We start from the raw sequence: 23,711 nt of genomic DNA, 5'->3' as shown, positions 1-23,711 counted from the left end.
ACTTTTAGTTATAGGCGACAACCCAAATGCATCATGCCGCCGTTCTTGCCAATCTTTCTAGATTAGGTTGGTTTTTGCTTCCTCTCTGTGCGAGACCACTGAGTGCACCGTTGCCTTCACGAATGAAAGCAGCTTGCCATTGCCGCAACGGTGTGGTCATACACGTTTAAGGCAAATGCGTGCGTGCAGTGGCAGCGTCAGGTCAGTACGAGACGTGCTGCACACAACTAAGAATGATTTGCTTCGTGCGCCAGCAAATGCTGCGTGTTGGCAGAGATTTTCGTGCAGTAGCGCATCGGGGAAAGCCGGACGAGTCGTCTGCTCTTCCACCACAGCCTTGGTGTTCCGTGTTATCGTTTCCAAACGCTCCATGTGAGAGAGCTGTAATCTATTCTGTGCGTTGCTGGTATATCGACGGCACTCATCACGAGATGCAAATTTTCAATTGGCACGTAGTTAAGCGGGGTTTGCGGCAGGTACCGAATCTTTTCTCAAGAGCTTGGGCACGCACCAAAATGCCTGATAAGTGTACTGGGAGGCATTAAAGCTTTCGGACGTGGCTAAGGCAATTTGACCACTGGAGCGGAATAAAAAATCATCAATTCGTTTTTTTGGACGATTTCGCAGTCCCTAGGGAGTCTAAAAAATCGGATGTTGTATACATACATACGCACTGCACACACACAGACACACAGACAGACAGAAATAAAGAAAGAAAGATAGAAGGAAGAAGAGCTATGTCAACAGGAGAAATCATAAAGTTTGCCTGCACTGTCTCTTTGGTGAACTGTTTATTAACCTAGCCCCCCATACTGGCGCAATTTAGTAGCATGTATGCTCTGGCTTTCTTGCACAGATGACCTCAAGCGTTTGTTGGAGGACCAGACTTCGGCAGGAATCGACATTGTCAACTTCCTGATGAAGCACAACATTCAGCATCGGCAAGACCTGCAGCAGCTGATTCCTGGCTCATTCAAGCCAATGGTGTCACACCTCTCAATGGCCAGCCTGGCAGGCTTCCTGAGAAGCCTCTGTCTTGGTCTGACTCGGGAGAGCGCCCCGAGGAAGCTTGTCGGATGGCTCACCAAAACCTTTCTTGTGCTGCCCAAGCGTGCGTGCGCCCTGAAGAAGGGCGTGACACAGCAGGTGCTTGATGACATGACATCATGCCTGAGCGCGCTGATGAAGCTTGGCCAACTTGGCAAGTAATTTTTGCTAAAGAAAAAAAGTTATTATTTTATCTTTTCTTGTCTTTGTTGTGTGGTAATGCAGATACTATATTGCTGACTCATGGCAATAAGTTATGCGTGTACAATCTCCATGAGTGCAGGCTTGCACTCCGCATGGAGCCGAAGGACAGCTAGACAGTGGCTACACAAGCCTGCTTAAAATTACGTGAATTTGTTGCATAGCATTTGGTTTGTTATATGACTGTGAAAAACATCAATTGAAAAATGTCACATAAGCTGGGCATGTTAAGAGTGTAAGATTGTTGAGTGTAAGTTTCGTATTCCTTCATTACTGTAGAAACGTCTTCCACTTGAAGGGTTCTACACTCAAAACTGGATATAACGAACACGGATATAACTGAATTATTGGTCATAACGAAGTAAATGAAGAATAGTCTTGTCATAAATACGGTGTTACAAATTAACGTTTATAACGAATTTTTCGGATATAACGAAGTTATTTTCGTGGCAGATGTGACTTTGTTATAATGAGGGTTTGAGTGTATTTGAGTCACTTGACAGCTTTGAGCTACGTACTTGCTGGTACGGATTTTTAAACTTAAGCTGTTGAAGACAGCGAGGTGTATTGTGGGGCTGTGCCAATGGTTTAGGCACATTTTTTTCTTTTGTCCGCAGTGTTCGCACGCAAACTATTTAGTCCAAAAAAGCAGGAATGAGACAGTAAGCGAACTGGACTGAAATGCCTTGAGTAGTTCACACTAATACTGCATGATTTATGCATCATTGTATATGCATCGCTGTGCATGCACATAGTACTGAAACATACTATTCATTTCACTCTTTCAGGAAGCGACAGCGTTGCAAAACTTGTAGAAATTCTCTCGGACACTACTGAGCATGAGCTCCAGTTGGCACTGTTAAACACGCTCTGTCGCAGCATGAGTGAGGAGCTCTTCGATGGCTCTGTCTGTGACTCGTGCCTCCACACTCTGCTCCAGTGCGTAGCCAGCTTGGCAAGCAGTCACGCTGACCTTTCTGAGCATGTTCTCCAACAGTTGCAGGAGGTTGTGGCCACTGCAAAGGCGAGTAACGGCTGTGGAATTCTGAATCTTCATTTGTTTTGTCATTGTTTGTAATAGCAATAGAAATGGAACTATACTCTTTTTCAACCTAAGAAAAAAAAATATGTCAGCTCTGCCCACAGGCATTGCTGTCCCTCCCACAGATAAAATTTGCATAAGCGCTACGTCCAGTAGCGCTTAATCATTTTCGTGATATTTGGTGCTTTCAGATAGCTGACTTTCCCATACAGACCCACGCTAGTGTTGCTGGTTTTAGGTCAGAAATGTGAACGTCCTGGTAAATTTCGTCAGAGATTTTGACATCGTTGCTCAGCCAAACGTAATGCTTTAGGTAGTAACGATGAACCTTTAGCTCTTAAAGGGACAATAAAGAGCAAAGCAATTTTCCTCATGTTAGTAAAGTACTCTTTCGCGATACCGAAAACACCACGCTTGCTGCGAGAAGACGGTTAGTAGGGGGGAAAACGCGCAAAAAACAAAATGTGGGTGGGCGATGCCACCTTAAAGTTTCCGCACCATTTGCCGTGACGTCACATGTTCTGAAGCGCCTACTAGTGACTACGTAGTTCCTAATCGGTAAAAATGAATTACATTGTCCTCTGAGGGGGCCATAGACTTAACATACCAAGCTTGGAGTAATTTTGTTGAGCCAATGGCACCAAAATACGATAAATACAGTTTGAAATCCGTGACGTAGCGTGGGGAGATTTCGGCGTGAAATTTAAAAACGAAACTTTGAACTTGATTTTCTCCTCTATTAATAAACCCATGATGGCGAAATTAATGATATTAGAGTTCTCAGAGCACAATTTATCGATCTAGGCCGATTCATTGTTTCTCTTTAGTGTCCCTTTAATATCCGTAGTATTTATATTAGCCGAGAAAAAGTACTTATGGTTCAAGCGGAAACCAGCTAGCATGACTGCCTTTCACAGGTGAAAGGCAGGCGCACCCAGGTGCTGTGGGTGGAGCTGCCATTTCTTCTTACGCTGTAACCGAGTGTAGTATGAGTAGCATAGCAGTGTGGTGGGTGCATCACCTTTTACGTAAAATTAACGCCTGTTTGAAGTCAACTGTTTTGTACTTGGTAAGATTTCAGATTTTGGTGCAAGCGAATGGCTACAAATGCGAGTTCAACAGGTTCAGAAGAATTGAGGTTCATTCTCATGCCTTTGGGGTCGCCCTGCTTTCTAGCCAGCCTGGGAGATCACCTTCACATTGTGAACACCATATAGTTTCATGTGCACTGCTTTGACCTATGACGAAATGTGTCACAGCTACTTCAGGTCCAGATAAAGCACAAGAATGGCTTACATTAAAGGGACACTAAAGAGAATGATTTTTCTCGTATTAGTAAATTACCCTCTGGATACCAAAAGACACCACACTTGCTGCGAGAAAATGCTTGGTAAGCAAGAAAACGCTTGAACAGAAATTTCGGGTGGTGATGCCGCCTTGACGTTCCTGCACCAGTTGCCGTGATGTCATAGATTTTGACAGTGTCTACCAGGGCCTGTGTAGTTTCTAATTGGTTAAATTTAGTACAGTGTCTTCTGGGGGAGCCAGAGACTTGATATGCAAAGTTTTATGAAATTTCGTTTAGCCAATGTGGCCAAAATATGAAAAAAACACTTTGAAATCCATGATATTGCCATGGAGATATCGGCGGGAAATTTAAAAATCAAACTGTTGACATTGATTTTCTCACCTAATAATAAACCTATGGCGGGGAAATTAACGACAATAGTGTTTTCAGAGTACGATTTATCAGTTTAAACTAATTTATTGTTTCGCTTTAGTGTCCCTTTAACAAAGCATTATTTTGTTCATCGTGACCATACAGTGTGACTTAATAGGCTGTGCCCAGGAAGTTTTTTCAGTAGGGGTGGGCCGGGGGGAGGTTGTGTATAGAACGGCTAACTTTTGGCAACTGGCGGTCGCTGTGAAGGCGTGTGAACATTGAAGTATACCCGAAAAGTTAAAGCATGAAAAAATTTCGAGGGGGGGGGGTGTCAGAAACCCCTCAATCCCCCCCCCCTTCCCAGTTACCCTAGTTATGGCCCTGTCCACAAACTAGGGTATATTACCTCTTAGACACACAGCGTGGCCTCTGGTGTGCTTGGTTCTTGCTCATGAATTTACCCATGCTTGTTGGCCCTTCTAGGTTGTTGACCAGAGCATATTTGCAAGAGTGGTGCGTCAAGATGGACTCTGGCCTCAGTTTATCAAGGACAACTTGAAGACTGGCTTTCGGTGAGTGTGGCTGTTTGCAGTGTGGAGATAGCAATTTTGTATTGTCTGATTTATTTACTTGTTATCCTTGAAGGGATGTGCACAAAAGCACTTATCTTGTCTAGACTATCGTAAAAATAGAGCGCTCTAGCAAGTGATTTATTGAAAAGTTTTCAGTATTCATATGTGTGTGTGTGTACGTGCATGTGTGTGTGTGGCAGTCCATGATGTGTGCACATTATGGACTGCCACATGACGCATCCTATCATACTGTTAAATTTAAAAAACAAATTTCATTTTCAGGCAGTGGGACAAAGGTGTGTCGACAGCAGTAGCGTAGCCAGATATTTTTTTAGAAGGGAGGGGGGTTTAAGCCATACTTTATGTATGTTCGTGTGGGCATTTGTATGTGCCTGTATATATAAACATGCCAGATTGCAAAATTTCGGGAGGTTTAACCCCCCCTGCCCCCGCTGGCTATGCGAGTTGGCAACACACTTTTGGAGGGCTGCTTCAGAAAGAGGAAAAGCAGCGCTCTAAGTTTTGCTCTTATATAGGTGCATTAAAATGCTGTTACATTTTAGCAAGTGTGAAAAATGTTTCAGGATTATGCTTGGTGTAAATTTTGACTCCCCTCAATATACACTATAAGAACTGTCGCACCTTTTGGGGTGTCTTTCTGCCACTCAACTGTAATTGTGATCTATCTCGCATGCTTTTCCTTGTTTTTAACGCTGCATGCCCAGTACCTGCACGTCACAATTGATATGCGTGCTATCAGTGTGACGTAGCATTCTTGATAGAGAAGTAGCGAGCGCAGAGTTTGCTGGAAAGCTAGAAAACCAGACAGAAAGACTCTCCAAAGAGCGCAACTGTGAAAGACTGTTGAAAGGCTGTTTTTGTGACAGATTCTCCAAAGGGTGCAAATCTTATTAGAGTGCGGTGCATACAAGCATTGTTTGAAGAGTGCATTATCTTCTGTTCTTGAACGCCTTCAGGTCACAGGAATTTGGGCATACGTCTTTCGAGCTCCTCTCAGTGATATGCCAGAAAGTGTACAGTGTGGGGAATATTGGCGACATCAACCCTGCCTTATGCCGGGTGTACATGATGATGTTTGGCCACTCGAGGTTTCTGCCGCTGATGCTCGACACTGAACCTGCGGTGCAGGAACGGAAAGGTGCATAAACGGCTCTTGTTGTTCCTTTAGAGAGGGCGACATAATGTTGTTAATATCACTAGGCTTCAACTTGTCTCCTTCCTTCTACATTACAGACAAGATGTTAGAGCTTATGGCTGTCCTGGTTCAATGTGATCCGACACTGTGCAATGTTGAGCACATTCCCATATTCCTCAGTGCTTATGGAGCGTCCTTGTCCATAGTAGGTGAGTGCTTACCGTGGAGTGTGATGTTCACCACATGCTCCTGACCTAACTGTGCTTCTTGTAAGATTTTGGTTTTTGTTGCTTTTTTCTCACAGTACCAACTGCTTCTGTTGTAAGTCCATTGTTCTGTACTTTGCTCTTCTTTCAGACCAGAGGATTCTGTATCTTATGTTTCTTTATGAGAAGAATGGAGTGGATGTCTGCAACTTCAAGTAAGAGGGACAAAAACTGTTCATAGGGGGGTTCGGCTGTGTTGATTGCTTTTGTTGTGTCCAGTATTGGCAGGGTTGATGGACGTAAGACAAGACGGCGTCTAATGGACGCGGCTCCTTGATCTCGTCATGGTAGCCTGCTTCATGCTCCATTTAGCAGCTTGTTATATCACTTCAATCCATCATCCTGGACTACATGTGGCACTTCTTTCAGCCTGTAAGAGTTAGTGTACGCAGCTTCTCAGGCAGTCCGAGACAAGTTTCAGATTGCAGAAGGACATTGCCTATTTTGGAACACAATGAGTCAAATTTAAATTTGTCTTGATACTTAACAAGACGGTCTTTCTTTCAGTGCTCTCCATTGAGTAAATTTTGGTTTCACAACTTCCATTTGCTGAGCTTCTCTCGCAAGGCACTCCATGTAGATTCATCTAGCATTGTAAAACTATGTTCTAGTGCTTTGATAAAGCTGTCTGCTTGAAATGAGCTCCCATCCTTTATCTGTGTGCTGTGTCTGTCATTCTCTACCAGGCCGTTCTTGTGGGGCCCGTCGGCAGTGTCCTTCTACTCACTGCACAAAAAGGCCTCGGTCAGCCTTCTCAAACAGCCGAAGTCTGAGGAAGTGCTGAACCTGATAAACGAGGACAAGATGGCTGCCACCGTTCTACGCTTCCCATTACATCTACAGCTTGATGTATGTACCTCTCATGCTTTGATTTTAGCAAAATGTTCCGTTGCACGTATGTTCTTGCTATTAATGCAACATTTTGGCATGTCCATTTGTAACTTGGGTCTAGAAAGGAGTACAGTGTGTTATACCCATGGTATAATTGGGAAATGTACATGTGCAAGGAGTGCAATAATGGACAGGCAACCATCTGTGAACGTTTGTTTTTATCTAACTAATGGTATCATTTTGCTCAACTTTTTATGGCAGGTTTCAGTAACTTGTTTAAAATACAAAATTGACTCTGCAGATACTTTAGGCAACAGTAATTTTTTAAAAATATGTATATATATATTCATATTGAACAGCGCAAAAAACGAGACACAAAGGAGAGACTGCAAACACCAGCGCTCGTGTTGTGCAGTCTCTTCTTTGTGTCTCATTTTTTGTGCTGTTCAATATGAACCCCAAACAACTATCCCAACTCTCTCTTTTACTGCAGATATATATATATCTTTGCGTATACGCTATACATCTAATACATTTAAAAGCACCTATTGGCGGCCTCTGCTTGTCAAGAGCCATTCAAAAAGTGGCAATGTACCAATGACGAGGTGAACTCTTTTAAAGCCAAAAATATCGTGAATGCATGTGGCAAGCGGAGGCTTTTAAGAACCCTTAAGGGGTTAAAAGCAGCAAAAAAAAAAGAGACAGGCAGGAACTCTGGTGTCACTAATAAAACTGATTCATTTTGCACTGCTATTCAGGAATCAAGTTCGGAGAAATTATTTTGTCATAAGATCTCTGTTACAGGTGGCTTTAAATTGTGTTTCGAAGCATGCCTACATTGTGTGTTGTTACTGAATCTGCCTGATCTCATTCGCGCAAATGTGAACAATTGTACATCATTTGTACATGCTGCACTGTTCAAATGCACTCTGCAGGTTGTTCCATTGGAGAGTATTGCCAATCGTAGCCTTTATGACCCAAGGTTCCTGCTGCCCCTTCTTTTCACCCTACTGACCCCTGGTTGGTATTTTTATTTTAATTATCCTTTATCTGCGGGAAGCTTTACTGCTGTTGGTGATGTGTACTGGCTGCGGTTTTTGAAAACATCTGTGTCGGTGCAAAAGCAATGCAATTATTTCGTTGCTCATATTATGAGTAGTGTACGGTATACATTGAACTTTCCTTCGTAGTATGGATTCTTCTCTGTTGTCCTCACAAATGTGTTTTGAGCTTTTGAGTGATCAGCTAAATGAACTGTGTCACACTTGCCTCCTGTCCTTATCATGTGAAATCCTAGAAACTGTAAAAGAAAGAAATAACCTTGCTGCACATTTGTAAGTAGCTCCTAAAAAAAACATACAGATTAAAGATACATCATGTGGGAACAGAGGGCTGCATGTCCTTTTGCCTGAGATTGTGCTACAAATGTTGGAAACGACTCCATTGGTCATGGTACTCTTAGCTTAGGCCTTTAAAATTTAGGTCAACCTTGCATTTGCATTTTATACTGCAGGATTTACTGTCATATACACATTTGCCATTAAAGGGACCTCGTGATAATACTCAAGAGTGGTAGAGAATGTGTCTGTTGTAAACGGCATCACATCATAGTATAAGTCTTTTCCCAACAAAAATGTTTCTGAATTTCCCTCATATGTGTAGAGTTATTGGTAACTGAATGCTGCCGCTGCCTCCTCTTAGCACTCTTCCCCTCCTTTATGGCACCTGCTCTATGCTAGAAGCCTTGCACCGAGCTGTGTGTGGATGCATCGGAACGCATCGGCTACATCAACAATCAACTCGCCGAGCTTTGTCATCGTTTGGACTTCAAAGAATGGCTTTGTGACACGTGCCCATCTCGGAGACCATGGTATCGACTTAGTGGTAGTGTTCTCTGCCACCATGTGGCACCACTGTAGACTCGTCACTCATGATGTCTCTTCATCCTTGGTACTGCCGGTAGAACTGCTTAGCTATAGAATTTAAAGACGACCAGGCAGCAGCCATCATGTATGGCATGTCGCTGTAACCATGAAAATTAGCAGGCATTTCAAGAACCTGAAGGAAAGACCAAGCAAATCTGTAGGCCTCCTACTGTATCAGCAGATATTGGGCAAGTACTAGAATGTCTTGAGTGTCTAATCGGTTCATTCTAATGAGTGGTTGCTAAATGTGCAAATCGGCAAATAGGACACCCGAGTGTCTTGTTCCCTGATTTGTGCATTTAGTGATTACTCATATGTGGCTTGCTTCTTTGTGAGAGACAGGAAGCTTTTGTTCCTTATATTCTTTGTTCCATGTTCGAATTATTAAAAGGAAACACTGCTATATTTATGCTGTAAGCATTTTGAGGATGACCAACAAACGTTTATCTTGAAAGAAATCCTGGTTGTTCCTGTTTGTACCATATATTCATCGAAGGCTCTTTCATACATTCCTTTTTGAATGTCCACAGAGTCACTCGTCAACTGTCGCCAGATAGTGGAGACACGCTGCCTGGCCCTCATACTGATGTCACTGAGCAGTGAAGTATTCGAGGTGCGGTGCCTGGGCTGCAACCTGGTGATGATGCTGCATCACCACCTCCAGGGCTCGCGCTTCACCATGAGCGCCTTGTGGCTGTCAGTCCTGGAGACCTTGCGCAACGCGGCCACCGTCACCTGTCCTCACGTACCTTGCCTTGTCAGCGGCTATCTGGTCTCGGCCATCGACGTCATCAGCAATCCCGGTAAGTGCTGCGATGTGCTGGCCTATGGGTTTCTGCTACTAAGCGCAGGTTTGTTGGTTTTAATTCTGGCTGCAGTGGTCACACTATAAAGGAATGGAAAACCAGACTTTCAGAGGCCGCCGTGGTGGATCAGTGATTACAGTGCTGGCTCCCGGCCCGAAAAGTGCGGGTTTGATCCCGGCTACAGCGGTAGCACTTCTATGGAGACATAGTGCTAGAGGCCTGTGTGCTGTGCGATGTCAGTGCACGTTAAAGAACCCCAAGTTGCTGAAATTATCCAGAGGCTTTCAATGTGGCGTCTCTCATAGCCTGAGTCACTTTGGGACATTAAACACCATAACAAAACTAACCAAACAAAATTTCAATTCTTTTTCAGTTCACAGAAGTTAATGCCATGGGCAGGTACTTGGGTTTTCAAGAAGAGCTTGGGTTTTCAAGAAGGGTTTTCAAGAAGAGCTTCAAACGGCTTCGTAGCTTTGGAGCTGCCAGTGGCTGCTGTATGACGCCATACAGAAGCCACTGGCAGCTCCAAAGAGAGTGAAAATGGGCCTTTGTATGAATAGAGGGAACTTGAGAAAGTGGCAGCTACGCGCCTCTCTTGTGAACTCTCCTTGCCATGCACAACTGCAAGATTTAAGTGAGGTGTTCACAGGAGCATCTGCTTTCCACTGTACGTGTTTTTTCATGTACAGAGGGTGCTTCAGGACCCCTTTAAGCCGTGTTGCACAAATGAGATACGTACCACTTAAAAATATAGCTTTCAACACTTCACTGATAGCCTACTAATACTATATAATAGGATGGTTGGCAAATTAACCTTAGCGGAACTAGAACTTGCATTGTTTGTGAAACTACCTTGGTTTCTTATCAGCTCCTTGCTTTTTCTTTTATTTCTTTCAGGGCACTTCATGTTCAACGCAGTTGCAGACTTCTTGCTCGCAAAGCCAGTGCTGGACATAGAGAACATGCCTGACTTCTACAAGATGTTCTACAACTACAGATTAGAGGTAAAAGCTGCATTTTGCTTATGGTACTTTTTCGCTTATTGATCATAACTTTTTTGCAGCTGTAGTGGTTCACTAAAAACTGCACGCAGGCTTTCTTTAATGGACCTGTAGGATAGCTGTGTCTAACAGCCAATGCAGAAGCAATATAATTATGTTGGCTGTTGCGCATTATTGTAGGCCCAGCTCCCAGTGGTGGAGTATCATATTTTTCTGCTTATATGCCTCCCCTGCATAGACTTGCATCTGGCATTACAGCTATCCTGAAATTATGATGAAATCCACATATAGGAACTAAAATTCTTATTGCCAACGTATAGCAAAGCTCAAAAAACAATTTTTCATATTCAGTCTTTGCTTCTTTCCCTGTTTTTCTCTCTTGAAACTCGATTTGGCATTGCGACATTGCTCAGCACATCCATAAGATAATAAGGGCCCTGAAACAGTTTTTCAGCATGGTCAGAAAATGCTGCCGATTGGTAGTCGATGCTCCTGAGAACACGAGAGCCAAACATTATGGCGCAGCATGTGGCCTGGAATTTACAATTAATCTTTAAAGTCAGCTAGAAATCGTTCCCTCTTCTTTCTACAAATGATGCCATGTACGCAAATGACCGTGCCAATACCCAAATTCACAGCCATTGGCTGATTTGAGCATCGTGAGCTGCATAGTTACTGAGGCCGCTGTGAGAGGCCACCACATGCCCGCGCCCGCGCAATCACACTGAAAGTAAGCTGCGTGATTGAAGAAATATAAAAGTTCTAATGGTCATGACGCGCCTGTGACATAACTTTTTTCCCCCGTGCCATCCCTCCCTGCTTAGCTTCCAACGCGCTCGTCGGGACGAGAGGAGAAAGCAATTACAGTGTGCGACAAATCTCTGTAGCTCCACTCGTGCTTGACGGATTCTAAAAATTTTTGCGACGGTTGATTCTTGAGGCAATAAACTCCTTTAATGAAGCCATTCGATGGTTACTTGGAAAGTGTTGCAGGGCCCTTTTAAGATGCGGCGCCAAAGCATAGGTGTGTTACTTGTACATGCGTGCTCTCAACATTAAAGCATTGCCACGAAGTGAACATTTGTCATGTTTTACATGTTATGAGTGTGTTATGGATGTGCCACTTCATGTCCCATATAGAGTAGAGCATTACAGTGTGCATTCTTATGCATTCCGCAGCACTACATGAAAAGGAATTGGCACCTTGAAGTGATGGTGGACTACATGCGTTGTGGCCTGGACTTCCACATTTCTAAAAAGCGTTACATCTTCAATATCCTGCTCACTTTCTTCATGTCACCACTTTGCCCGAAGAACACAAAGGTGAGTATGTTTGCTAGAATGGCATCGTAAGACCATTAGCTGCTTGTAGGTATGATAACTACCATGCTTGCTTTTTCTAATGAGCACATTTTGCCACTGCTCTGATGAGTCCGTGTGACAATATGTTTGATTATGACTTCTGCTGTGCGTTGCATGATGAGAAAAGATTGTTAACACTCCAGTAGTGAGGGATACGGTAACAGTATAATAGAAAGGGAAAAAGGGGTTGCAGCAGACGCGAAAAAGGAAGGCATTTGCTTACTCCTTTGTACTTAGGCAAGATTGTTGGGAACATCATCAATCTACACTTTTGATGTAAGAAGAAACACTTAATTAATTTAAAATACTATCAGTGCCTAATCATGTTACAGAGAGGAGTGCCTTACATATTATATATTATGTAATGTTTGTTACATACATATATATATTATGTTACATATATATATTATGTAATGACAAGGAAGCTTAAAAAGATGAATGATCAGGATTGCTGGTGAACGAGGTGGGAAAGTGGTTTCATTCAGAAGCTGTGAGTGGGAATGAATAGAAGAAAAAAGTATGCCTGGCAGCTTGGTACTTGTACCTTAAAGGGATACTGAACAAAAATTTGAAAAAGCTACGAAAACACTTACATTCGACTCGGATGACACGACTGTTCCTGTACGCAGCGTTTATTTCACGTAATTTCGAGCAGTTGGCCGTATTTTTAGTGGATTGTGAGAGCGCGGCGGCTGCATGCCACTGCGCTTGTCGGCGGACGTGACGTCGAGTGCTCCAGCAAGAGGGGGACAACCGGCACGCTCTCTCCTGCCCTGCCACTTCCCTTTCTCCACCTCTCCTCTCAAGAACCGAGGATGGCTGGTGTGGCGCTGAGCCTTGTCCTCTTTTCCCCACATAGGAAACAAAATAGCGCTTATTCCTCAAAAACCGCTACAACTATCTTGCGTGTCGCGAGAGCGCAAAGATGCAAGGTGCGAGTGACAGTGGTTCCACGAGCGGTCATTGCGACTCCGAGTTCGACAGGCCTCCAAAACGGATGCGCCAAATACGACCATATGCGTGTGACCGTTCTGCTGTGTCAAGCGACAGCAAGGACGACGAGCCAGACGAGCCGCCGTAGCCCAACGTGGGTCGGCAGCCGGGACCAGCAATTTACACAGTAACTCATGGTCACTATCCTCGAAGTGTTCGGAGCACAAAAAGTCACGCTTTGAAGGCACCTACGTTGGCTGCGATGGGCGCGCAGCGCGAATCCATATCCTTCGAAGCTTTGGCTCTGTTGGAAAGGTATGACAGGGCACACCCTAGCGCAGAACAGCGTTGAGGCATTCTGCGTTGTGTCATGTGCTTCACCGTTCACATTACGTAGCAGCATACAACACAGACGGCAAATTCGTAGACGTGGGCGCAAGCTCCGCCTGAGAAAACAAATATACGGCCGAGAGCGCGGCAATGGCGTCGTTGGCTGCCGGTTGAGAACACGCACGGAGAACACCTTCCCGACCGTGAAAACACGTTTTGAGAGAGACGCGCGGCAGCGGGTGGCGGCTTGCGATGTCGATTGGTAAGCGATTTTGCAGCGAGCACGGTTGGCGAGTCACTATCCGCGGAGTTTCGCGTCACTTCCTCTCTAGTTCGCGGCGCGGCCGCTAGACGCGCCAATTTGTGAAAAATGCATTAAATTCATTATTTTCTGCTAGTCTCTGGCTGAAATGAAGGTTGTTTCAACAAATTTCAGCACCCAATCTTTCAATTGAGTCATTTTTCTCGGCGGCGAAAATTTTGTTCAGTATCCCTTTAACGTTGTGCTTGATTCGCAGCTATACATAAAGAGGTGGTACGTGTAGCTGTGTGGTAGTTGTGCAAATGTAAACTGTCTTTGCAGAGATTTGAGCATTGTTATATGCATTGCTCAATGGGAATTAAAGCTTCATTAATTAATTAATTATTATTAATTAATTCATTCATTCATTCAATTACTTTGAAGGGTTATATTTCCCGACTTCGGTGTTGTAGTTGGTGGGAAAGAGTTATGCCGCTTAGTTACATTCTTAATACAGCCTTATACAGTGTGTGCTGACACACATTCAAGACCACTGCACCATAACACAGTCGCAGTATGTAAACGATTCGTCCCTGCATGTCTCAACTTCTTTCACTGTTTTATTTCTTTTGAAGGAGCTTATCCTGAAGCTACTGATCGCTGCTGCCAAGATTCCCAAGGCTGCTCGTATTCTCTGCAGAGAGCAGGGACTTATGATGTGGTTGCCAGCAGCATTGGAGAGGTAAGTCTTATCAGTGGACCTTGCCACACTTCCCGTTCTCCTGCTGTGCTCACGTTGTAAGTCCGAGTGTTATGCTAGGGCAGCCACGTTGGGTTTAGGGTAAGAATTGCCATCCACCTAGTGGTAGGCTTTAAACTGCAAAGGGAACTGCTGTGGATTTTACAAAAAGCTTCACAGTTGAAACAAAGATCTGTTCTGGTTCGGGCACTGAACTTGAAATCAGCACTTTTCTAAATTGGTTGCACTTTAGATCAGAAAAAACAGCCCGAGCTAATTTTTGAGTGACTGTTAGTTTGTGCTCTGCTGTTCTTTTGACGAAGTGGGAAGGTTTCATGCAGAGGACCCAACAGTAACACTGAAAGCATAGAAGTGGCAAAAATGGGGTTTCTTCTCAAATGATTAAAGCCGCACGTATGTTTCTGAAGTGCAGTGTGCTTTCTCTTTTTATGCTATAGTTATTGGCTACTCTCTTGGGAAATCATTGCTGTGATGATGTACGTCAGCATGATGTACATTCCCGGAAATGCGGCTTCGGTCCTCTCTCATCTTTGTCGTTTTCTCACTTAGCTAAGAAAGTGACAAACAAGTCATGACAAACACTTAGGCATTTTCTTCATAAGAGTGGTCAATATGTAGCTTGAATTTTGCTGACATGTATAAATACTATATCTTTGATTTAACTTCACTTGCAGTGTTCCTCCAAAGGTGGTACATAATTAATTTGTTGCTTTTCAGGAATAGTGAAGAGAAAGACATTTGCGAGCTGTTGTTCGAAGCAGTCCATCACGTATGGAAGTCCAGCTTTGTTAAAACCGTGAGAGTCAAGGACTTGAAGGCCGCTAAAACCAGGAAACAGAGCAGCGTGTCTAAAGATGAAGAAGCATCAGAGGAAAGCGCCGACGAGGACAAGGAAGAAGAAAGTGCTCCGAAGGAGGAGGACGAGGCCGCAATGATCCGCGCAAAGCGCGAGAGTCTCCGCTACTACGAGTACTTTCCCTACGAGTTCCTCTTGATGCTGTTCAGCACTAGGAAGTACATCATGTAAGTCCTGCAACATCTAACTTGGCAGTGCTAAATCATTATCTGTGTGCAGGAGAATTCAAACACAGAATGGTGCTTTACTGTTATGTTATACTTTTTTACACTCGTTTCGTAAAAGGTGACGGCTTACTTGCACTTTTGTGCTTGTTTATTGGAAGGAAATTATTGGATAGGAAAATTTAAGATTTGGGTTTCCACAGGCAGAACCTCCATGTGTTGCCAGCTCGAACATTCCTTTATCTTCTAATGCAGTGTGGCTCGTGTTTAGCAGCCAGAAAGAGCGTATGCTTTGGCTGATTGTTATCAGTATAACCATACTTTAAGGATGGGCGAATATTCGGGCATTTTGAATATTCGAACGAATATTAAAGTATTCGAATTCGCTTCGATACGAATTTAGATTATTCGAAATTTCGAAGTATTCGAAATGAACGAATATATGTATATATTTCACAGCACATAACTCCCTTTAAAGGTGGTTTCACTGCAGCGTTTGGTTGCTGTGCCGTGAAACAACCCATCCAGGGGAAATGTGCACTGCCGTGAAGCCATGCTTCAAGGTTAAATGTACATATATATATATTTTTTTTTAAGTTTAAAAGTGTTATATGGGCTTATATGCGCTAAGTCTAGTAATTTTTAAATTGTAGCGCATTGTACTACTTATAACTTGCACCCTACTGCTATTCAAATTTTTGTACTATTTAAGGTTTCTTCCACTTCATTTCAAACCAAAAAAGTTACATTCACTCATACGTAGTTCCAATTCTTAAAAAATATTGTGCAAGGGTCATGACGAAAATGCTAATTTTTCTTAATAATATGTAGTGAGTACTATTCGAACTATTCGATTCGAAATTATTCGACCAAATCACTATTCGCTTCGGATTCGCTTCGAACCTCAAATTTACTATTCGCCCATCCCTACCAAACTTAACTGTGCACACCTGGATTTGGGTACAATGTATGTGAAATTGTGGTCACAAAAATGGGAAATGTGCCGTAATGATAGCTTAGAGAGAGCAGTTAGGCTTAGGCGAATGTGAAGTGGCGCTCAGCCTTTTCTCTCTTTTTTTTTTTCCTACAGGGACTGCCATAGTCTAGACGCGTTCACCAAGTTCACCGAGCAACTCAGCGACATGCTGTGCTTTGTGCGTTCTCGAGAGGCCAGTGGAAAAAGCAAGGCTGCACAGAACTGTTGCCTGCCCAACAGAGACATTGTGCTTGAGCTGTTGAACCACTGGAGACAGCTTGCAGCCGTGAACAGTGCAGACAACTATCAGCAGTCGAGCCAGGCCATCGCCAGCGTGTGTCATCACTGGCAGCCAGACGACACGACGCAGCCCCTGGAATGGCTCGAGGCTCTGGACTTTTCGCTGCAACATGGTGCGGAAAGCATCAACTTCAACGAGGACTTGCTCGCATGGGTGCTCCATTGGTTGGAAGGTTCGGGTGGGCCCGATCGTGCCATCGAACTGGTGAACTTTCAAGGAGGACATTGCCTGGAAAGGCTTCTGGCCAGAGTTCACTGGTCACTGGGTGAAATTGTGGCCAGTGGGGACGATAGACCTATTGTGACCTCTGTTGTTCTGCAAATCGCGGACTTGTTGTTCAGCAAAGCTGCAAAGGTGTTGGCCAAGGCACAGTGTGACTTGTACAGGAAGCAGATGGTGTTGCTTAGGGTGGATGCTTCTTTGCCTGGTAAGTACAGCTTGGTGAAAATTCACATGTTCATTATCGTTGCACGGTGTAATCAATGTGCAGCTAAAAGAATGGCAACTTGTGGGGACTATCGTTACCTTAGAATGCGAAAAACAGCGCGAACCACAGGGCAGAGACATACTTTACAACCAACTTACAACCAACCAACAAGGATGTCCTGTTGTCCTATGGTTCGCGCTGTTTCTCGTTTTCTATGGATGTGCACCAACCAGCCCATATAAGCACTGTAGTACTACCATTGTACTGTCAGGTATCTTAATGTGAAAAATATTAAGACTTTGTCGCTAATATCTCTATTGTGGCGATATGGTACCGTGTTTGACTGATCCTGCAGTTGTAAATACGATGATTCGATTGGAAAACCCTGAAGACTTTGAGAGTGAGGCAAAAGTAATATCCAGATTGCCATACTGATAGGCACTGTGTACAGCTGTATTCATAGACAAGAAATGAAGCACCTTTAGTACAGCACCAGAAGCACTTCATTATTCATACACAAGCCTGTTTGGGAGTGCGGCTGCTTAGGCCTGCACACATGCTGTAGGAGACTGCTCAGTGCCAGAGAATGTCTAAAAATGAAAAACAAGAGCACGATGTGCTATGTCTAGGCTCCCAGTGTGCGCATGCCATGGCACTTGTCTTTGCAGTCAATGCAAATGTATGAACACCTAGAAACTTCTGGTCATATAGTTTCCAGATTCGCGCTGAGTCTTTGGTACTACGAATAACTTTTGTCATGCTGTTTCAGCGGCGCCCTGAACTACTCGCTCCATTAACGTGTTTATCAGTAAAAGCATATATTAGTAGTAGTAAAAGCTTTTAACAGTCTTATAGATGAGGTGTAGAGTGTGAAGACCCAAAGATGTAGTGGAGTTGCTTTTCCATCGTGTGTGGACAAAAAAGTTCACCTGAATGTCTTCAGCCAGCGAGACGAGACAGTGAAACTTCAATACTTTTTTCGCAAACAGCTTTTGCCTCTACTGTGCCTATATTAAAATGCACAACTGGGAAATCATCACTGTTCTTGCCAGGCAAAATTGTTTAGTCTCAAAAAACAGTTTTTGTTGCAGCGGCTGGATGCCTATATATTAGTGAACATTTTTTTATAGTAGTACGTATGTCGGGTTACAGAACATGGTGCCAGTACTTATAGGGTTATAAGTTGTATCATTTTGTAATAAATTTGTGTTTTTCTCTCTTTACAGAGCTGGACAGAGCCTTGGGAACCTCTGTTTTGTTCAGTGAACTGCTCTTAAGAGTAACGAAGGCCGATTGAACTGTACATACTCTTTATTATATGTTGCTGCATGATGGGTATCAAATGTAATAAATGCTTGTTTTTATACATTGAAGTCAAAGTCTTGTTCAAGTGTACTTCTGTTGATTTTTTTTTAAGCACATCGAAGTGTTCTTGAGCCTTGTAAAACTTGGAAGAATCCTCCTTCCCCTTTGCACTATTTGAGTGATAAGTTTACCAAATGTGGGATCCTGGAAAAACTTACACCATCTCCCGACGGGAGATGGTGTAATTTTTTTCACGAGCAGCTGCATCCATCCATTCAAAGCGTCGTGGAACGCGAAGAGGAACGCTACGCGCGTCATGTGTTCCCTCTAGCCTGGCCGTTAATTCTCACAGGGCGAGCAAGACACGCGGTCGACAGGCGCGCGAGTGGGGGGGAGCGTAGCAGAGGAGAGAAGGGACGCGCATGCGCTGGCGCTCATCGCGGCGTTGTGCAGGAGAGAATGAGGCGCGCGAGAGGGGGGAGCGTAGGAGAGTAGAGGAGAGAGAGTAGGCGCATGCGCAGTGCAGCGCGGACGCCACCGCCGGACACAGCCCCGAGCGAAAGTTGGAATACGTACACAGACCGAGGACAGTGTGATATTTGGGTTCCCAACTGTTTTAATATATGTGATTAATATAATGTGTGGCTTTTCTGTCAGCTGGCAGGAACCCTTTAGGCATTGGACAGTTTTATGCAATACACATTTTGTAAACCATTGATGCTGCCTGTAAATACAATTGTAACTGGGTTGTAAGTATAGATCCACTGTGAGTTAGAATGATTGCCATTAGGCAATTTATTTATACATACTGCAGGCCACATTTGGGCCGAAGCAGGAGTGGTAACGAAAGAATCTTCATATACATAAGTGGCAAACATGGTACATGGTCATTCAAAAAAGAAAATAAGCAAGAATACAAAGAAATATTAATCACACAACGTTGCTTTCCGCACTCATAAGTTCAAAAAGATACAAGTAAATCGTGTGACATTGGATTGTGAACACTTTACACACCAAAGTTGATATTTGCAATAGCATTAACAAATGCATCTGCTCAAGCAGAGGAAACTGCACTTTCGGGTAGTGTATTCCAATAGTCGATGGCGGCTGGAAATAGCGAGTACTTGTGTGAGTTTATGTGGCTTACGGTGACTGTGTGCAAATAGGTGACTATGTGCTTTCATCTAATTAAATCTATCTGTACTTGCACTGTTAGCTTGCAGCACGTTTTTGGTCACGCCAGAGCCATAACACTTTGTAAAGCACAGCTTTTGGTAAGCTGCACCAACCTATGTTAGTTTTCCAGCGGCAGTTACCACACCATGTGGAAGTTCTTTATTGCCAACTGTTTCACGAAATATAGCTCCTCTAGAGACGTTCCACCTGCTCTGAATGAAACATTCCTCCATTCTATAGCTAGCTTACAAGGGACAAGAAAAGACGCTTATGTTCATTTAATGCCGAAATACTGCCGATAAAACATGCACAAATAAACGTTGGTAATGACAGTAGCTTCGAAAATGTACAGCACTAGCAGTTTTAGTAGCAGCAGGTTACGACGTCGACGCACTTCACACGAATCGGCAATCTCGCAACCTTTCGTTTCTTGCTTCCACACGCGCACGCAAAACTATACCAAGCAGCACCACTTTCACTTCTTTCTTCATTCACTGTTCTTGCTCAACGCGGCACTTCCCGCGCATGCTTTTAGGAAGGGGTACGATTCCCGGGCAGGGCACTTGTCCCGGCACCTCGCAGATGCAGAACTTGTCGTAGTGTCGGCCAAAGTTTGCCGGCGTGTCTTTCTTTTCTCGCATCAGCGCTTCCTTCTGTAGCTGTTCTGTCGTCTTACCCAGCGTCACGAGCATTTGGTTTAGGATCTCTTCTTTGCTCTTCCCGTCGACGTCCATGATGACCTCTTTGCCGTCTTCGAGCCAGAACCTGGCGAACGGTGTGGGCGTCTTGTTCTTGAATATAACAACCTGCACGTCGGGGTTTTTGTACTGAACCTGGGGCAGGAACCAGAAGACGAAATCTTGCATGCCTTCGTGCCGATCTCTGGCTCTTCCGGCGGTGTTGAAGTTCAGGCTCATGATCTTCACTCGGTCCTTGAACACCAGGCGACCTTTCTCGAGATACTGCAGAGTCCTCCGAACGGGAGCAGGCCCTCGCATGAAAGACATCTTGCCTGTATGCTGGCGTATATTTCTTTAGTTAACAGTTAACAAAACTAAATCCGCGCACTAAAGGCGAAACAGGCGCAAGCACGGCTCTCATAAAACACATGGACGACGCAAGCCGTACCGGATAAACTACGGATTGGCTTATCTTCAATTGGCAGATTTTTCCAAGCATGGCTGTCAAAACGTAACTCCTCCGCCTAACGGTTTTGAAGTATGGCCTTTGAGATGTGTTTACGTTACTTTGGACAGAAGGTTATGCTCCGAGGCTTTGGTATCTGATTAGACTGATTTATTTTTTCCCCGCAATTCTGCTTAAAATAAACAAGTGGTTCCGGTTAGATTATTTAGCACGACGTGCACAAAAGCTGCATTTGTAACAGAACAAGGTAAACAAAAATACTACGGCCGTTCCCGTTAGGCCGTTAGACGGCGCAGAGTCTGAAACGGTGCGCAAAAAAAAAGTATCGAGAAGGCAAGCGCAATTTGTTGAGTTGTTTTGCAGTTGTTGAGATGTGCGTGTGTAGTGCGCTGGTTTGAACGTAATGGCTTGCGTGAGTAGCTGAACACTCAGCGAGGTATTGACAATGCTACAAACTAGTGCAAGGATGCATTTAAGCGAGTTCGCGGCCGTTGGACTTCTCCTCTCAGTTTTCACTACGCTCGCCGTAGCTGCAAACGTCCAAAACGTCTGTACGGACAGCATTGGAGCCGTGAACGGACCCGTCATGTTCAGGTAAAGTGTACCGCTCGACGTGGTGGTTTCTCTCATTCCCGGTGCGACCTTCGCAGGTGGCTGCCGCCGAGTTGCTCTGGTGGTCACTCAAGGTTTCTCGGTTTCACGCCCATTTGTCTAGCGCTTGCAAGTGTACGCTAACGGCTGCTCGAAAGCAGCAGGGTTGGCGGTGTGTCCGTGACTCATGCAATCTCATCACGAGCGCGTGCGTTTCAATGGATTCGCGGCGTCATGCGATTGCCTAACGTCCGCGCGTGACAATTTCACCTTTATCTTCAAATGCTGTCTACTTTCACTGCATAATTGTCTTTTCCCCCTTCAATTCGTTGCTTACGCGTTAAGCGGATGCGTGGTTTCTTTTTCGCCGCGAAACTCGCACCTTTTCGAGTTCGTTTCCGTTTCGTGGCGGCTGCAAAAGTAGGGTGAACTATTGCTGTGCGCGTAACACGCTTTCAGCGCCTTGCTCATGTGTGACCCGCTGCATGACTAAACGACGACATAAAACCTCGCTCCGGTTATTTCATGCCGAATTCAAAACTTGTCTGCAGCAAGCTCGCGCGTGACACGAAACCTGTGGCGTTTTGTCACCTGCCGCTGGGCGTAACGTTCGCGAACTGTGTCGCACAACTGCCGGGAAAAAAAAAAAAAAAAAAAGCTTGTGATTCTGTCGATTCACCGGCGCGCTTCGTAATGCTCGCGTCACCGTCGTCGCTTCGGTATCCGGACTCGTGGCGATTTGTGCCGGCCGGATGATGTCATTGCTTTTATTCGCGGCGGCTCGGGAATTGTTTTTGGCTTACGCATGCAATTAGCGTGTTTTGCGTTCAGTGCCGCCCACTTAACTTCAAGCAGGATACACTTAATTCGTTGTTCACGAGTTGCGCCTTGAAATAACATTCCCAGCAATTATATTTTTTGTCACTTTTGCCCCTTTCGCGCGCCGTCGGTTTAATCTCGCTCCGTGCACTGGATGCTGCTTATCGCTGTACTGTCACTTTGTTATCTCTGTTGTCAAGGGACGCGTCTACGCAGCACAGGCAAAAAACTGCGGACCATGTCCTTCGTTATCTAGTGAAAACGCTGTTGGACCTTAGTCATGTGGCCTTGATAACGACAGCTTCATCACTTTGCGGTTTCCGTATCCCCTCACCAACAGCCGTTTCATATCGCAAGCCAGCGCGCGATAAGGATTATTAAGTGATACCATATAGCACTTCAATTATGCCGTTGCGAAGTGTACACAGATAACGCATAACATATACCTCTGTACGTGCCGTTCATTACATTGTTATCAAGCACTTTTTTCCAGGCGTGCTTACAGTGTGAATCATTGTGAACAATGCCAGCTTGATTTCCATTTTCCTGTCCACTCTGCCTTTGTAATAAAGCTTAAGGTTCTTGACACTTCCCTGGCTAAATTCCATTGTGACCCCTCCAGCATTCTGAACCTTCATAAGAATTTAAAATGCTAGATCCAGTTTTTGTTACATTCTGGTTTCACTCGACAGTGGAGCTTTATGAAACCATGCAGTCACTGAGCTGCTAAACAATTTTGTTTGATTTCTATCCTGTGTAGGTTTCTTGAGGTGGACGCATTGAGTAGACTCCCGTTGTCTTAGCCTAAAATATAACTCTGTTATTCAGCTCTTAGGTACATTTGCATTGGTATAGTATACCTGAAATAGCAAATCTTCTCATCACTGTAACTTTTTTTTTTGTCTTGCTGGCTGTGATAATATCAGTGTGAGCACGTTGTGCTGGATTTCTGACTTACCGAAAAAAAAAAAATTTCTCCCAGACATGTAATTTTCCTTCCTCCCTAAAGCTGCATCTTTGTAACGCAGTGAATCGATGTCAGCATTTTTTTTTTTTTCAAATTCTGTTTGTTTGATAACACGCACTGGCTATTAAATAGCGGATGTCAATGGTGCCCCTAATTCACGACCAATGTAAGGAAAAAAAGAACACTAAGAAATCTTTAGTAGTCTCAACAGCAAAAGCAGGGCTTTAAAGCGGAACTGTTTTTTATAGTTCGACCGAGAACAAGCGTTGAAAATGCTATTGTCATACCACATGTAGAAGTCTTGTTTTTAATACGGCCTTGATGAACGCGTGCCGCTAAAAATTTTATACACGGAACCATTAAATCTCTTGCTTAGTTCAGTACTGCGCCTTTTCCTATATAAGCTTCCCGTTCTGCAATGCGTTTAGTGTCCGGCTCTATTGTCTTTTTTAATTCTATTCTTCTTTTTGCCAACAGCCAGCATTGTCAGACAGGTGATATATGAGGAGCCCTTTCAGCGTCATGTGATTCTTCTTTGAGCTTGTCCGTGCCCTGACTCAGTTCAGGTGTGGGAACGATTCATTCCTGCCATTTTCCTTTTGTCGCTGCATTTTTATTTTTGCACTTTCACGTGCCTTCGGATCACGAGCTCTCTGCTTACTTTTTCTCTGCCATCTGTGTGACTTCCAGGATTCAGTGTCATGTGGTTGGCATGCTCTGTATGGAGGCCTGAGCCCAGCCAGTTGTGCGGAATTTTTAGGGCCGTTTCCGGTTTCCAGTTGTTACATTGTGGCCCTGGCTTCTGTCCTGGGAACATTCTATCGAGCTTTGGAGTTCGTAGAAATAT

General features: G+C 44.2%; 3 protein-coding genes across 3 annotated transcripts in view; 2 read left to right on the top strand and 1 right to left on the bottom strand.

The window, feature by feature from the left end:
- The window catches only part of LOC119396491 (nucleolar pre-ribosomal-associated protein 1), a 50,560-nt gene extending 32,327 nt beyond the window's left edge, over positions 1–18,233 (top strand). The window contains exons 21-35 of the mRNA XM_049417120.1: positions 857–1,205; positions 2,041–2,272; positions 4,437–4,525; positions 5,503–5,684; positions 5,780–5,890; positions 6,039–6,102; positions 6,634–6,796; positions 7,714–7,798; positions 9,234–9,506; positions 10,407–10,513; positions 11,690–11,833; positions 14,012–14,118; positions 14,854–15,159; positions 16,247–16,860; positions 18,087–18,233. Coding sequence (XP_049273077.1) covers positions 857–1,205; positions 2,041–2,272; positions 4,437–4,525; positions 5,503–5,684; positions 5,780–5,890; positions 6,039–6,102; positions 6,634–6,796; positions 7,714–7,798; positions 9,234–9,506; positions 10,407–10,513; positions 11,690–11,833; positions 14,012–14,118; positions 14,854–15,159; positions 16,247–16,860; positions 18,087–18,157 — 2,897 coding nt within the window. The 3' untranslated portion in view covers positions 18,158–18,233. The remainder of the gene's footprint in view (positions 1–856; positions 1,206–2,040; positions 2,273–4,436; positions 4,526–5,502; positions 5,685–5,779; positions 5,891–6,038; positions 6,103–6,633; positions 6,797–7,713; positions 7,799–9,233; positions 9,507–10,406; positions 10,514–11,689; positions 11,834–14,011; positions 14,119–14,853; positions 15,160–16,246; positions 16,861–18,086) is intronic.
- A 699-nt stretch (positions 18,234–18,932) lies between these two features.
- LOC119396490 (probable 28S ribosomal protein S25, mitochondrial) lies at positions 18,933–20,471 on the bottom strand. Its single transcript, XM_037663735.2, has one exon. The coding sequence runs from the start codon at positions 20,346–20,348 to the stop codon at positions 19,833–19,835; it is 516 nt and encodes a 171-aa protein (XP_037519663.1). The 5' UTR covers positions 20,349–20,471; the 3' UTR covers positions 18,933–19,832.
- Positions 20,472–20,807: 336 nt separating this feature from the next.
- Positions 20,808–23,711, top strand: part of LOC119397571 (cation-independent mannose-6-phosphate receptor) — a 78,472-nt gene continuing 75,568 nt past the window's right edge. Inside the window, 1 exon segment of the mRNA XM_049417118.1 lies at positions 20,808–21,081. Coding sequence (XP_049273075.1) covers positions 20,933–21,081 — 149 coding nt within the window. The 5' untranslated portion in view covers positions 20,808–20,932.

The sequence above is a fragment of the Rhipicephalus sanguineus genome, chromosome 6 (genome assembly GCF_013339695.2).
Source record: "Rhipicephalus sanguineus isolate Rsan-2018 chromosome 6, BIME_Rsan_1.4, whole genome shotgun sequence".
NCBI classification, from domain to species: Eukaryota; Metazoa; Arthropoda; class Arachnida; order Ixodida; family Ixodidae; genus Rhipicephalus; species Rhipicephalus sanguineus.
The sequence above is the reverse complement of the archived record's forward strand: the minus strand, read 5'-3'. Positions and strand labels throughout refer to the sequence as shown.

Bases quoted from the DNA above. Each gene is read 5' to 3' on its own strand.
- LOC119396490 (XM_037663735.2), bottom strand. From the start codon at position 20,348: ATGTCTTTCATGCGAGGGCCTGCTCCCGTTCGGAGGACTCTGCAGTAT.